The 15,479-nt window shown below is 42.0% G+C and overlaps 1 protein-coding gene across 1 annotated transcript in view; it reads left to right on the top strand.

The window, feature by feature from the left end:
• The window catches only part of GHRH (growth hormone releasing hormone), a 33,669-nt gene extending 31,406 nt beyond the window's left edge, over nt 1-2,263 (top strand). The window contains exon 6 of the mRNA XM_073681167.1: nt 2,077-2,263. Coding sequence (XP_073537268.1) covers nt 2,077-2,119 — 43 coding nt within the window. The 3' untranslated portion in view covers nt 2,120-2,263. The remainder of the gene's footprint in view (nt 1-2,076) is intronic.
• The last annotated feature ends 13,216 nt before the right edge of the window (nt 2,264-15,479 follow it).

The following is a 15,479-nucleotide window of genomic DNA, read 5'->3' as shown; positions in this document are numbered from 1 at the left end:
CTTATGTCCGACATGAAGGAGGAATGTTCATCCCTGACTACTCGGGCAATGCAGTCGGTACATAATTGCTTCCCATATGTGTCCGTTAGCTTCAGATTACAGATGGCGCATCTTTTCCCTTTTTTCTTAGGGGTTGATGACGTTGTGGGTTTTTTAGAGCCCTCCTTGTCCTAAAACAACAAGAGATCATATAGTAATAACCTACAGATAGTAGTAGGTAACTTAGACCAAGAAACTCCCATTAACTCACATGTACCGGGGTTTCTGCTGGCATATCAGGGCGACCAGTGGTTAATCCTTCCCTCGCTGGTGTCCAGACACAGTGATACCTCAGATGCAGCCCCACAGTTAGATAGCCTGTCTCACCTGTCTTCCATCTGCTTCGTCAAAATGTAGGCGTTTCTCCTTTAATTTCAGGTTGGAGTCCTTTTTTTCAAACGTAGACCAGAACCGGAAGTGCGTTCTCAAATAATTGCTAATAGGGTCCAAAAACAGCAAAGAGTTGGAAATGATGGCACAATACTGATACAGTAGTGTTCAAAATAATAGCAGTCCAATATGACTAACCAGATTAATCACTGTTCTTGGTATAAATTATATTACCACATGTCAAACAATTTACCAGTTGGTGCAGTAGATTCTAAGAAAACCAACAGACTCAGCATTCATGATCTGCATGTTTTTGAGTCTGTGTATTTTAATAATTAATTGTAAGGGGGTGTGTTCAAAATAATAGCAGTGTGGAGTTCAATTAGTGAGGTCAATCATTCTGTGAAGAAACAGGTGTGAACCAGGTGGCGCTTATTTAAGGGTGAAGCCAGCACATGTTGTACATGCATTTCTCCTTGAAAGCCTGAGAAATATGGGTCGTTCGAGACCTTGTTCAGAAGAACAGCGTACTTTGATTAAAAAGTTGATTGAAGACGGTAAAACGTATAAACAAGTGCAGGAAATGATAGGCTGTTCAGCTAAAATGATCTCCAATGTTTTAAAATGGAAAGCAAAACCAGAGATATGTGGAAGAAAACGGAAGACTAACATTCGAATGGATCGAAGAATAGCCAGAATGGCAAAGGCTCAGCCAATGATCAGCTCCAGGATGATCAAAGACAGTCTCAAGTTAGAAGATGCCTGTGTGAAGCTAATCTCTTATCAAGAAGTCACCGCAAAGTCCCACTGTTAAAAAACAGACATGTACTGAAGTGGCTACAATTTGCCAAAGACCACATAAACTGGCCTAAAGAGAAATGGAGTAACATTTTGTGGACTGATGAAAGTAAAATTGTTCTTTTTGGGTTCAAGGGCCACAGACAGTTCGTCAGACGACCCCCAAACTCTTCATTCAAGCCATAGTACACTCTGAAGACAGTGAAGCATGGTGGTGCAAGCATCATGATATGGGCATGTTTCTCTTACTATGGTGCCGAACCTATTTACCGCATTCCAGCGATCATGGGACAGTTTGCATATATTAAAATACTTGACGAGGTCATGTTGCCTTAGGATAGGGTATAAATGGAAAAGTAGTGGACAACTTCTTTAACTTGTGTTTTTGAACACACTGCTTTTATTTTGAACACTACTGTATATGCACAACAAATTAATGTGGGGACCTAAAGAGAGTCCTTCTGGAGCAAGGATGTCAATCTCAAACACACAGAGGGCCGACCATTCAGAATAATGGGCACCATATAGTCCTCTATACAGAATAATTGGCACCACATAGTCCTCCATACAGAATAATGGGCCCCACATAGTCCTCCATACAGAATAATGGGCCCCACATAGTCCTCAATACAGATTTATGGGCACCACATAGTCCTCCATACAGAATAATGGGCCCCACATAGTCCTCAATACGGATTTATGGGCCCCACATGGTCCTCCATAAAGAATAATGGCCCCACATAGGTTCTGGTGTCGCTGGCCAAATAAAACCTCCCAGCGGGCCAGATTTGGCCCACGGGCCAAAGTTTGACACGTATGTTCTAGAGGATCCCCTCTACGAAAAAATCTTATGGTAAATGTTGTGATTAATGTATAATAAATGGTATTTTTAACTTGTCGTATCAACAGAAAAAAACCTGAATGGGGAGCAGATGAGCCTCAGCCATTATAGTGGTCGGTGTGGATTGTGTTCCTTCAGCACTACAGCCCGTCTAAGAAGATAACGGTCATTAACGTGGCAGAATCTTATACAATGCTTGTCTGAAGCAAGTGTTACGCTTCCTGTGCTGCTCTCATCATCCACTTTTTCCACTGGGTTTTGTTTCACGTGTAAATTAATTTATTTGTTAAATAAAAGAAAATGCTTTATGAAAATGTCTGACCTTGGCATTTATGATTATAAGAGTTATAATGTCTTTTTTGATAGATACAGGTGCATCTCACTAAATTAGAATATCATCAAAAAGTTAATTTATTTCAGTTCTTCAATACAAAAAGTGGAACTCATATATTATATAGAGTCATTACAAACAGAGTGATCTATTTCAAGTGTTTATTTCTGTTAATGTTGATTATTATGGCTTACAGCCAATGAAAACACAAAAATCATTATCTCAATAAGTTTGAATAATTAACAAAAAACACCTGCAAAGGCTTCCTAAGCGTTTAAAAAGGTCTGCTAGTCTGTTTCAGTAGGCTCCACAATCATGGGGAAGACTGCTGACTTGACAGATGTCAAAGAAGGCAGTCATTAACACTAAGTAAATGCAAAGTAAATTTTGAATTTCATTTGAAAATCAAGGTCCAAGAGTCTGGCGGAAGAGTGGAGAGGCACACAATCCAAGCTGCTTGAGGTCTAGTGTGAAGTTTCCACAATCAGTGATGGTTTGGGGAGCCATGTCATCTGCTGGTGTAGGTCTACTGTGTTTTATCAAGACCAAAGTCAGCACAGCCGTTTACAAGAAAATTTTAGAGCACTTCATGCTTCCCTCTGCCGGCAAGCTTTTTGGAGATTTCATTCTCCAGCAGGACTTGGCACCTGTCCAAAAGTACCAATAGAGGAGAGTAAATTCAGCTCACCTGATTGCTGTAGGCTTTGGAAGGAAGCACGGGTACGTGTGGCCTCACGTGTTTGCATGAAAAAAGGTTGAAGAAACCAGCTTCCAAAAGTGCAAATATTTATTGAAACAAATCCATGCAGTTTAAAAATTTCCAAATTACATCGGGGAATCTCACATAGAAAAAACGCAACGCGTTTCGAACACAGAGCTGTGTTCTTTGTCAAGTTGATGCTGCAGCTCTCTGGAGGTGGTCTGAGGATTGTCCTTGACTGATCTCACCATTCTTCTTCTCTGCCTTTCTGATGTTTTTCTTGGCCTGCCATTTCTGGCCTTAACAAGAACTGTCCCTGTGTTCTTCCATTTCCTTATTATGTTCCTCACAGTGGAAACTGACAGGTTAAATCTTTGAGACAGCTTTTTGTATCCTTCCCCTGAACAACTATGTTGAATAATCTTTGTTTTCAGATCATTTGACAGTTGTTTTGAGGAGCCCATGATGCCACTCTTCAGAGGAGATTCAAACAGGAGAACAACTTGCAAGTGGCCACTTTAAGTAGCTTTTCTCATGATTGCATACACCTGGCTATGAAGTTCAAAGCTCAATGAGGTTACAAAACCAAAAAAAGTGCTTTAGTACGTCAGTAAAAAGTAGGTAGGAGTATTTAAAACAAGAAAATGATAAGGGTGCCCATACTTATGCACCTGTCAAATTTTGTTTGAATGCAGATTGCACATTTTCTGTTAGTACAATAAACCTCATTTCAAGGCAGAAACATTACTGTGTCCAACAGTTATTATTACATATATCAAACTGAAATAGCTGTTGCAAAAAAAACAATTTTTATAAAACAATAAGCTTAAGATTAATAGGGGTGCCCAAACTTTTTCATACAACTGTATGTTTGAGAAATAAACGGATCGTGGACACAGTGACCTGTCCAAGATGCATGTCCCCATTGACTTTTCCCTTCCCAGTTAGCTAGACTAAAAGGTCTCTACCTATACACACAGAGACATCTAGCTCAGGGATGGGAAACCTCTGGCCCGCAATGTCACTTACTTCAGCACCCTTGCAAATTACCAGGAACCACAGTACTTGGGCCGCTGGCCCTATAATTCTTCCTTAGGCTGATACTACTGATTGCTAGGGTACATGCAGTGCTGGATTACGTCCCGGCGCTGGCCAGTGCCAGTGTCAGGACTTTATATGTGGGCGGAGTTAGCCATCTCAGCATGTCCTATGTGATGTATATACACAATTCCCAGTGTACCCTATATGTTATCATTGGGAGGTTTGTACAATAAAATGTGATGTATTCTCCAACAGTTGATAATTTGAACATTATTTTGAGTCATTTGCATCGACCATTTAGGAAAATTAGAAACAATAGCATTTTTATAATAATATTTTAGAGAACGGTGTATATACAGCAGTCTCAGTATCCATGTTATGTATACTGCAGACTTCCTCTGGATGTGTTCTATAAATGTTACACGAGCAATGCTGAATCCCACTGAGGAGACATGTAGTGTAACATATATCTATCCTCGGTACGACGTACTGCTGCAATCAGTACTTTACAAAACTTATCACAGAGACGACCACGCTCCAGACTGACGCAGATCTGGAAAATCAGTTTCAAATAGCACAACATCACCTAACATCGTCGTACCAAAGAGAAGCAGTTCCAGCCATCACATTAGAGGTGAGTTACTTAAATGTTTGACCAAATATAGCAGGGTAATTTTTAAGTTGATAATTTTGATCGGCCCAAGAAGGATGGTGTAAATATCCAAGTGGCCCCTGGCAGATAAAAGGTTCCCCACCCCTGGTCGAGGGATATACCTCTAGTCACCTCATCCATGGCCACACTTCCAACTATTTTTTTTTTCTGTGAAACGCCACAGCGTTCCAGAATACATGCATAACGTAAAACCTGTATACTCAAGCACGACTACACATTTATGGCGCATGTTTGAGAAAGAACATTTCACACCAAAGTTAAGACATTTCAGGGAAACAAAATTCCTAAAATTTGCTACTTGAAGTCTATTAAAGCAAATCAGCAGGACAACACGGACAGATTTGCAGACAGCATAAGGTTATGTTCACATCGCGTTTTAGCCTATGGTCAATGGCTCCATCGGGGCTTATGTCTGAAGCCCTGGAAAACAGGATTCAGTCATACGCGCTGACGGGGCCATTTAACAAAGTTATTGTGTGCTGTGTCAGAAATCAATTTAGTCCATATGCGCCCATTTACGGTGGTCACCAAGACACAGTAAACCATGTCTTGGAGGCCGCCACAAATCTGTGCATATGGCTAAAAATGATGTACAACAGAGCACACAGTGCATACACCCAGTCCTTTTCTAGGGCTTCAGACATAAGCGCCAACAGAGCCACTGTAGACTAAAGCGCTATGTGAACATAGCCTAAGCCAAGAAGAAAACTATTGTCCTGGTGGCATCAATGCTTAGGATGCATGCGAGAAATGGTGGTCTAAAACAGGGCAGTAATTCTACATGGGTATCTGAGGCTTGAGTACCCTTCCTAATTGGTAAGAGAGGGGGAGGGTGGTGGTGTATGTCAAATAAGGTATACATACCGTATGTTTAACCTGAGCATTATAACAAACAATTTTATACTCACAGATTTAAAGTCATAAAGGGAATCTGTCACCAGATTTTTAAACCCTACAGTGGCCCCAACAAACTCTAGGTTAGGCCTCATTCAGACGTCCATGTTGCACGTGCATGTTTTACCCATTATAATCTAGGATGCCATTCATATGTCAGTGTTTTTTCATGGACTGTGGGTCTGTGTAAAACTCACCGAGACACGTCCCTTTTTTTCGGTATCACGGATGAACAGAGTCAATATAATTCTATGGGTCTATGAAAAACATGTAAAGCACACGGATGGCATCCAAATACAATCCGTGTGCTGTTTGTATTTAACACCAAAGTGTAGGAGAAGCTCTGGAATTTATTTATCCATCTGTGAAAATTAGCGATGGCACACTTATGGTAAAAGCAGACACACGGACCAAACACTGATGACACCGGTACCATTTTTTCATACACATGTTTAAACACGGATGTATGAATAATGCCTTAGGCTATGTGCCCACGATGCAGAAATGAAGCAGAAAATTTCTGCAGCATTTCTGCATCTCCCTGGCAGAAAAAAACGCATGCAGATTGTGCATGCGTTTTTCTTGCAGAATACATGCGGATCCACATGCGGGTTCACATGCGTTTCCGCATGCAGATTGACAAGCACTTTCCAGGCGATAGCATCACTTGGAAAGTGCTTGACAACTCAGTCACACTGTATAAATCCATGCAAACAGCATGGATTTATACAGTGTGAACCGTAAAAATTAAAACAAATAAAGCTATACTCACCCCCGAGGCCCCGGCGTGGCTGCAGCACTGCTTCCTGGCTGGTTCCCGGCTGCCGGCATATCGCGAGACAGAGCGGTGAAGGGCCTGCGGTCACATGACTGTGACGTCACCGAAGGTCCTTCAGCGCTGCTGCCATTCAGAGAAAAGACGCCGGACAGGTGAGTATAAACTTTGTTATTTTATTCTTTTATTACAGGTACAATGGTACCCAGGTCTGGATGAGAGTCTTCTCTCCTCCAGAACTGGGTACCATCCGCACATAGAGACGCATAGAAGCCGCTTGTAAAAATGTACAGTCGCGGTTTCTGTGCGTCGCAATGCAAGTCAATGGCGGGAGTTCTGCTGCACTTCCGCAAAATTAAATGACATGCTGCGGATGTGCATAGAACATGCGGAATCCCCTTGGGGACCATGGAGTGCGGATTACCTAGCGTTTCACAAGCGTTTCCGCTGCGGAAATTCCGCAGCATATACGCTTGAAAAACGCTACGTGGGCACACAGCCTTATGTAGAAACCTTTCTGAAAAATGTGTGGATTTCTCCTCAGTAGCGCAGCATATTTTATAAAAAGAAGTTTTAAAATGTCCTATATGATAAGCAAATAAGGGTGAAAGTGTCCATTGGGCATATACTGTATGGGAATTTCCTGTCTTTTAAAGGGACTTTATCAGCACAGAATGACTGTTGAAACCAAGTACAGGCACTCGGTGCTGCATCGCGTGGCCAAACAGTTAAGTGCTTGTTTTCCATCTATCTCCACCCTTCTCTTGCTCTATAACGACAGAACTGCCAATCAAAGGAGAGGAATGGAGATAGAGGGAAAACAAGTGGGTGGGAAGGAGTATATAAATGATTGGCCCTGTAAATCTCCCTGATTAACATGCTTGACGCCTCCTGTGTCAGTCCTCCCAATCCTGATTTGCCTATACACATATAGGAGTTGAATTATATGTCCACAACAGGGAGATCCCAATTTGCATGCATGGCTCCCAGTTTATAGAAGACTGTAGATGACATAAAAAGTGATATCCACATTAGTCATCAAGATGGGTAGGATTACAGATTGAAGACACTTCCAAGTATACGCCCTTCGAACACTTTAGTCCTCCTTTACATGTGATGTAGAAAAGCATTTTACAGTTTTTTTTGTAAGGTATGCTGTGTTACAGTCATACAATTAGAAAAGTCCTTACATGACAGCGTGCGGGGGGAAGCACCTTATGGGGGTATATATTGATGACTTTCACTTCGGTAATCCATGAGACAATTCAGAAGAATCAAAGCAAATAAGAGAACGGCAAACAGGGGATTACCACATTATTCCTAACATTTGTCTTGCGCACAGTAGTCTGGTTTCAGTATAGTAGTCCTCACTGCTAGAGGGAGTATATGTGATAATGTTGCCATATTTTTACATCAATCATCTTCTCTCACTTGTGGCTCCCAAGCCTATTATAGCTTCAGTTACCAATTCTGAAGGTCACTGAAACATTATCAATAGCGATGAGCGCAAGTGCTCGTTACTAAAGTTTTCCTAGGGTGCTTGGGTATGCACCGAGTATCGCAGAAGGTCGAGTGACATGTTTGAGTCCCCGCGGACGCATGTTTTGAGGCTGTTAAGACAGCCACAACACATGCAGGGATTGCCCGTATTTGTTATTTTGGAAAATCAGAAATGCATTGTGAACACTCTGACGTAATACTTCAGTGCTGTACCAGTCAGGTGACACATTACGTGTCCTGCCAATGGAAGTGCATTGAGCTGTAGGGTGCATTGCTGGAAAAGGGGAGAAAAAAAAATAAAAAAAAAATCTTTAACCCCTTAAGCCCCGGAGCATTTTCAGTTTTTGCATTTTCGTTTTTGCTCCCCTTGTTCCCAGAGCCATAGCGTTTTTATTTTTTGGTCAATATGGCCATGTGAGGGCTTATTTTTTGCGGGACGAGTTGTACTTTTCAACGCCATTACTAGTTTTACCATATCCTGTACGGGAAAACGGGAAAAAAATTCCAAGTGTGGTAAAATTGCAGAAAAAGTGCAATACCACAGTTGTTTTTTATTTAATTTTTTTACCACGTTCACTGAATGCTAAAACTGACCTACCCTTCTTATTCTACAGGTCATTACGAGTTCATAGACACCAAACATGTATAGGTTCTTTTATATTTAAGTGGTGAAAAAAAATTCCAAAATTTGGTAAAAAAATAAATAAAAAAATAGCGCCATTTTCTAAGACCCGTAGCGTCTCCATTTTTCGTGATCTGGGGCTGGTTGATGGCTTATTTTTTGCGCACCGGGCTGACATTTTTATTGATAACATTTGGGGTAGATCCGATGTTTTGATCGCCCGTTATTGCATTTTATTGCAATTTTGCGGCGACCAAAAAACGTAATTCTGGCGTTTAGAATTTTTTTCTCGTTACGCCGTTTACCGATCGGATTAATTCTTTTTTTATATTGATAGATCGGGCGATTCTGAACGCGGTGATACCAAATATGTGTATGTGGGGTTTATTTTTTATTATTTTATTTTGAATGGGGCAAAAGGGGGGTGATTTAAACTTTTATATTTTTTTTAATATTTTTAAAAACTTTTTTTTTTTACTTTTTGCATGCTTTAATAGTCTCCATAGGAGACTAGAAGCAGCAACTGTCCGATCGCCTCTGCTACATACAGGGGACGAGCAGGTCCCCTGCATGCAGCAGAAATGGTCCTGTGCTATGAGCGCCGACCACTAGGTGGCGCTCATAGCGACAAGATCATGACAACCACAGGCGTCTGCTGCAGACCCTGGGTTGTCATGCCCACCCATCGGCGACCCGCGATTACATGACGGGGTCGCCGGTGGGCGGGGCTTATGACGCGCTACCCGGAAGCGCGCGTTAAATGCTGCTGTCAGAGATTGACAGCGGCATTTAACATATTAACAGCCGCGGGTGGATGGCGATTCCACCCGCGGCTGTTGCGGGCACATGTCAGCTGTAAGAATCAACTGACATGTGCTCCGTTCAGTGAGGGCTCAGCGCAGCAGCCCTCACTGAACGGGCAGTACGCAAATATGCGTTCTAATACGTCCCCGGTAATTAAGGGGTTAAATCTCTTAGTTTGCGAGTGTGAACGAGTTGAGTGTGTTCAGAGCGTAAGTGCGAACGAAAGTAAGTGTGTGACTTGTTTTTCAGTGACTTTGGATTCAGGGAGTTTGGAAGGGAGGACTTTGGACTGAATTGCTGTCTGTATTTCATTAATTCTTTACTTTTCTTTTTACTTAACATTCTGTCTATTGCAATCCCCATTAGGAAATGAGCTCCATTATTGACAATGCTATCCAGTGTACATCTTGCCACATGTATGTATTCCTTGAACAGTCGGTCGGGGTTGCTTACTGCTGCGCAAGATGTGTGCACGTTGTGCGTTTGGAAGCCCAGATACTGGATCTAAATGAGCAGCTGGCAACACTGAGATCCATTGACAACATGGAAAGGAGTCTGCTGCTCACTGAGCAGCAGCTCACTGTGGTAGATGTGGGGGAGGGTGGTAGTCGGGAGCTGCAGGACAGTGAGGTCGCTAGTTGGGTGACCGTTAGAAGGGGTGGTAGAGGGAAGAGTGCCAGGGAGGCTAGTCCTGATCTGGCACACCCCAATAAGTTTGCAAAGTTGGCAGATGAGGGGAGTGACGGTACAGGGGTAGCACTACTGCAGCAAGGCATGTCCCCTGAAAGCCGGAGGAGTGTCAGCTCCAGTAAAGAGGGAAATAGGAGAGTAGGGCAGGCCAGGCAGGTGCTGGTAGTGGGGGACTCAATTATTAGGGGAACAGATAAGGCAATCTGTCACAAAGACAGGGATCGTCGAACAGTGTGCTGCCTACCTGGCGCTCGAGTCCGGCACATCGCTGATCGGGTTGACTGATTACTGGGAGGGGCTGGTGAGGACCCAGCGGTCATGGTGCACATTGTCATTTGTGCCAAAGTTAGAGGTAGGTGGAAGGTCCTTAAAGATGATTTCAGGGAATTAGGCTGCAAGCTGAAAGCAAGGACCTCCAAGGTGGTATTCTCTGAAATACTGCCTGTACCACGTGCCACGCCAGAGAGGCAACGGGAGATTAGGGAGATAAATAAGTGGCTCAAGAACTGGTGTAGGAAGGAGGGATTTGGGTTCCTGGAGAACTGGGCCGACTTCTCAGTTGGCTACAGATTCTACGCTAGGGACCGGCTGCACCTCAATGGGGAGGGTGCAGCTGTCCTCGGTGAGAAAATGGCTAGAAGGTTGGAGGAGTGTTTAAACTAGGGATTGGGGGGGGGAGGGTATTCATTTTATAGGTGGGGAAGATAGTGCAGATAGTGACCTGGGCACAAATAAAGAAATTGGGGGTGGGGTTAGAACAGTCAATAAAGTAAGAAGGAATAGAGGTACAGAGAGATACATAAAATGCATGTACACTAATGCCAGAAGCCTCACCAACAAAATGGAGGAATTAGAATTAATTTTGTTGGAAAATAATTATGACATGGTAGGGATATTTGAGACGTGGCTGGACGAGAGCCATGACTGGGCAGTTAATTTACAGGGCTATAGTCTGTTCAGAAATGACCGTACAAACAAGCGAGGGGGGGGGGGGTGTTTATATGTAAAATCATCCTTAAAACCTGTCTTGCGGGAGGATATATGTGAATCTAATGAAAATGTAGAGTCCCTGTGGGTGGAGATAAGGGGAGGGGGAAAAAATAATAAATTACTGATAGGGGTTTGTTATAAGTCTCCAAAAATAATGGAAGTAGCAGAGAATATCCTCGTAAAGCAAATAGATGAAGCAGTGACTCAAGGAGAAATCATTATTATGGGAGACTTCAACTACCCTGAAATACATTGGGGGACAGAAACATGTAGTTCAAGCAAAGGAAATAGGTTTTTGACAACTATGAGAGACAATTACCTTTCACAACTGGTTCAGGACCCAACAAGAAGGGGGTCACTGCTAGACCTAATATTAACCAATAGGCCAGACCGCATATCAAATATACGAGTTGGGGGTCACTTGGGTAATAGTGATCACAAAATAATACGTTTTCATGTATCCTTTAATAAATGTGTAGTAGAGGGGTTACAAGGACACTAAACTTCAGGAAGGCAAATTTCCAACGGTTAAGAGATGATCTTAGTGCAATAAACTGGGACGATATCCTGAGACATAAAGCTACACAAAGCAAATGGGAGACATTTATTAACATCCTGAATAGGACCTGTGCACAATATATACCCTTTGGGAATAAACATGCTAGAAATAGGAGGAAACCACTATGGCTAAATAGAGCTGTAAGGGGCGCAATAAGTGACAAAAAGAAAGCATTTAGAGAACTAAAGCAAGTAGGTAGTGATGAGGCATTAAATAAATATAGAAAATTAAATAAATTATGTAAAAAACAAATCAAGGCAGCAAAGATTGAGGCAGAGAGAATCATTGCCAGAGAAAGTAAAAATAACCCCAAAATATTCTTTAACTACATAAATAGTAAAAAACTAAAAAATGATAGTGTTGGCCCCCTTAAAAATAGTCTGGGTGAAATGGTGGATGAGGATGAGGAAAAAGCCAATATGCTAAATGATTTTTTTTCAACAGTATTTACACAAGAAAATCGTATGACAGAAAACATGATTAGTGATAACAAAAATTCTCCATTAAATGTCACTTGCTTAACCCAGCAGGAAGTACGGCGGAGTCTAAAAATCACTAAAGTTGACAAATCCCCGGGCCCGGATGGGATACACCCGCGAGCACTGCAGGAATTAAGTAACGTCATAGAAAGACCATTATTTTTAATCTTTAAAGATTCCATAATAACAGAGTCTGTACCACAGGACTGGCGTATAGCAAATGTGGTGCCAATATTCAAAAAGGGGACAAAAATTGAACTTGGAAATTATAGGCCGGTAAGCTTAACCTCTACTGTGGGTAAAATCCTGGAGGGTTTCCTAAGAGATGCTATACTAGAGTATCTGAAGAAGAATAACCTCATGACCCAATATCAACATGGGTTTACGAGGGACTGTTCCTGTCAAACTAATCTGATCAGTTTTTATGAGGAGGCAAGTTCTGGACTGGACCAAGGAAATGCAGTGGATGTTGTGTATATGGACTTTTCAAAAGCTTTTGATACGGTTCCACACAAAAGGTTGATACATAAAATGAGAACAATGGGGATAGGGGAAAATATATGTATGTGGGTTAAGAATTGGCTCAGTGATAGGAAACAAAGGGTGGTTATTAATGGAAAACACTCAGACTGGGTCTCAGTTAACAGTGGGGTACCACATGGGTCAGTATTGGGCCCCCTTTTTTTTAACATATTTATTAATGACCTTGTAGGGGGCATACAGAGTATTATTTCAATATTTGCAGATGACACTAAACTCTGCAGGGTAATCAATACAGAGGAGGACAATTTTATATTACAGGAGGATCTATGTAAACTAGAAGCTTGGGCTGATAAATGGCAAATGAGCTTTAATGGGGATAAATGTAAGGTAATGCACTTGGGCAGAGGAAATAAAATGTATAATTATATGCTTAATTGTAAAACACTGGGCAAAACTGTAACTGAAAAAGACCTGGGTGTATTGGTGGACGACAAGCTCACGTTTAGTGGCCAGTGTCAGGCTGCTGCTACAAAGGCAAATAAAATAATGGGATGCATTAAAAGAGGCATAGATGCTCATGAGGAGAACATAATTTTACCTCTATACAAGTCATTAGTGCGACCACACTTAGGCTGTGTGCCCACGTAGCGTTTTTCAAGCGTTTATGCTGCGGAATTTCCGCAGCGGAAACGCTTGTGAAACGCTAGGTAATCCGCACCCCATGGTCCCCAAGGGGATTCCGCATGTTCTATGCACATCACATGCTGTGGATTTTTCCTCAGCGTTTATGCTGCGTACAAAAATCCGCAGCATGTCATTTAATTTTGCGGAAGCGCAGCGGAACTCCCGCCATTGACTTGCACTGAGAAAAATAACAAATAAAGTTTATATTCACCTGTCCGGCGGCTTGTCTCTGAATGCCGGCATCGCTTGAGGATCTGCGGTGACGTCACAGTCATGTGACCGCAGGCCCTTCACCGCTCTGTCTCGCGAGATGCCGGCATCCAGGAACCAAACAGGAAGCAGCGCTGCAGCCACGCCGGGGCCTCGGGGGTGAGTATAGCTTTATTTGTTTTAATTTTTACGGTTCACACTATATAAATCCATGCTGTTTGCATGGATTTCATAGAATCATAGAATGGTAGAGTTGGAAGGGACCTCCTGGGTCATCTGGTCCAACCCCCTGCTCAAAGCAGGATTCACTAAATCATCTCAGACAGATGTCTGTCCAGCCTCTGTTTGAAGACGTCCATTGAAGGGGAACTCACCACCTCTCGTGGCAGCCTGTTCCACTCATTAATCACCCTAACTGTCAAAAAGTTTTTTCTAATATCTAATCTGCGTCTCCTCAATTTAGTTTCATCCCATTGCTTCTAGTCTTTCCTTGTGCAAATGAGAATAAAGATGATCCTTCTACAATGTGACAGCCCTTGACATATTTGTATACAGCTATTAAGTCTCCTCTCAGTCGTCTTTTTTGCAAGCTAAACATTGCCAAATCCTGCAACCGTTCCTCATAGGACATGGTTTGCAGACCAGTCACCATTCTGGTCGCTCTTCTCTGAACTTGCTCCAGTTTGTCTATGTCTTTTTTAAAATGTGGTGCCCAAAACTGTACACAGTATTCCAGATGAGGTCTGACCAAAGAGGAGTAAAGACCGATAATGACTTCACGTGATCTAGACTGTATGCTTCTGTTAATACATCCCAGAATTGTATTTGCCTTTTTTGCTGCTGCATCACACTGTTGACTCATGTTCAGTCTATGATCTATTAGTATACCTAAGTCTTTTTCACATGTACTGTTGCTTAGCTCTATTCCTCCCATTCTGTATATGCTTTTTTCATTTTTATTGCCCAGATGTAGTACTTTGCATTTTTCCCTGTTAAAAACCATTCTGTTGGTTGCTACCCACTGCTCCAGTTTATTTAGGTCTTTTTGAATCCTCTCTCTCTCTTCTCTAGTATTAGCTATCCCTCCTAGCTTTGTGTCATCAGCAAATTTAATCAGTTTACCCTCAATTCCTTCATCTAAATCATTGATAAAGATGTTGAACAATACAGGTCCCAGGACGGAGCCCTGTGGTACCCCACTTGAGACATTCATCCAGCTGGATGTGAAGCCATTTACAACCACCCTTTGAGTCCGATCACTAAGCCAGTTATGAATCCACCTAACAGTTGCCTGGTCCATTGCATACTTGGTCATTTTTTCAATAAGGATGGTGTGAGATACTTTGTCAAATGCTTTGCTGAAGTCAAGATATACTATATCAACAGCATTTCCCTGATCCACCCAGTCAGTGATTCTGTCATAGAAGAAAATTAAGTTAGTCTGACATGACTTGTTAGTTACAAACCCATGCTGACTCTGGTTAATCACTTCATTCTTATCCAGGTACTTACATACATGTTGTTTAATAATTTGTTCAAAGATCTTTCCTGGTATAGAAGTCAGACTCACCGGCCTATAGTTCCCTGGGTCCACCTTCTTCCCCTTTTTGAAGATAGGAACAACATTTGCTCTTCTCCAGTCTTCTGGGACTTCTCCTGTTCTCCAAGAATTTTCAAAGATTATGGAGAGTGGTTCTAAAATTTCTTCTACGATCTCCTTCAGTACTCTGGGGTGTAATTCATCTGGACCTGGAGACTTGAACTCATTTATGTTAGCTAAATATTCCCTCACAATCTTTCTGTTTACAGATAACTTGGATTCCTCTATTCCTTTAAAAGGACAGTGAAGATCAGTTGATGTTACATTTTCTTTCTGAGAGAAAACAGATGCAAAATAGGAATTAAAAAGTTCGGCCTTCTCAACATCCTCTCTTACCATTTCTCCATTTTCATCCTGTAAAAATCCTATAGCATCTTTGACTTTTCTTTTACTTTTGACATACCCCCAAAATCCTTTTTTATTGCTTTTGACATCT

The sequence above is a fragment of the Phyllobates terribilis genome, unplaced genomic scaffold (assembly GCF_046119375.1).
Source record: "Phyllobates terribilis strain yellow unplaced genomic scaffold, ASM4611937v1 Scaffold_5__5_contigs__length_657084704, whole genome shotgun sequence".
Taxonomy (NCBI): Eukaryota; Metazoa; Chordata; class Amphibia; order Anura; family Dendrobatidae; genus Phyllobates; species Phyllobates terribilis.
Note: the sequence above shows the minus strand (reverse complement) of the source record. Positions and strands in the feature narration are given on the sequence as shown.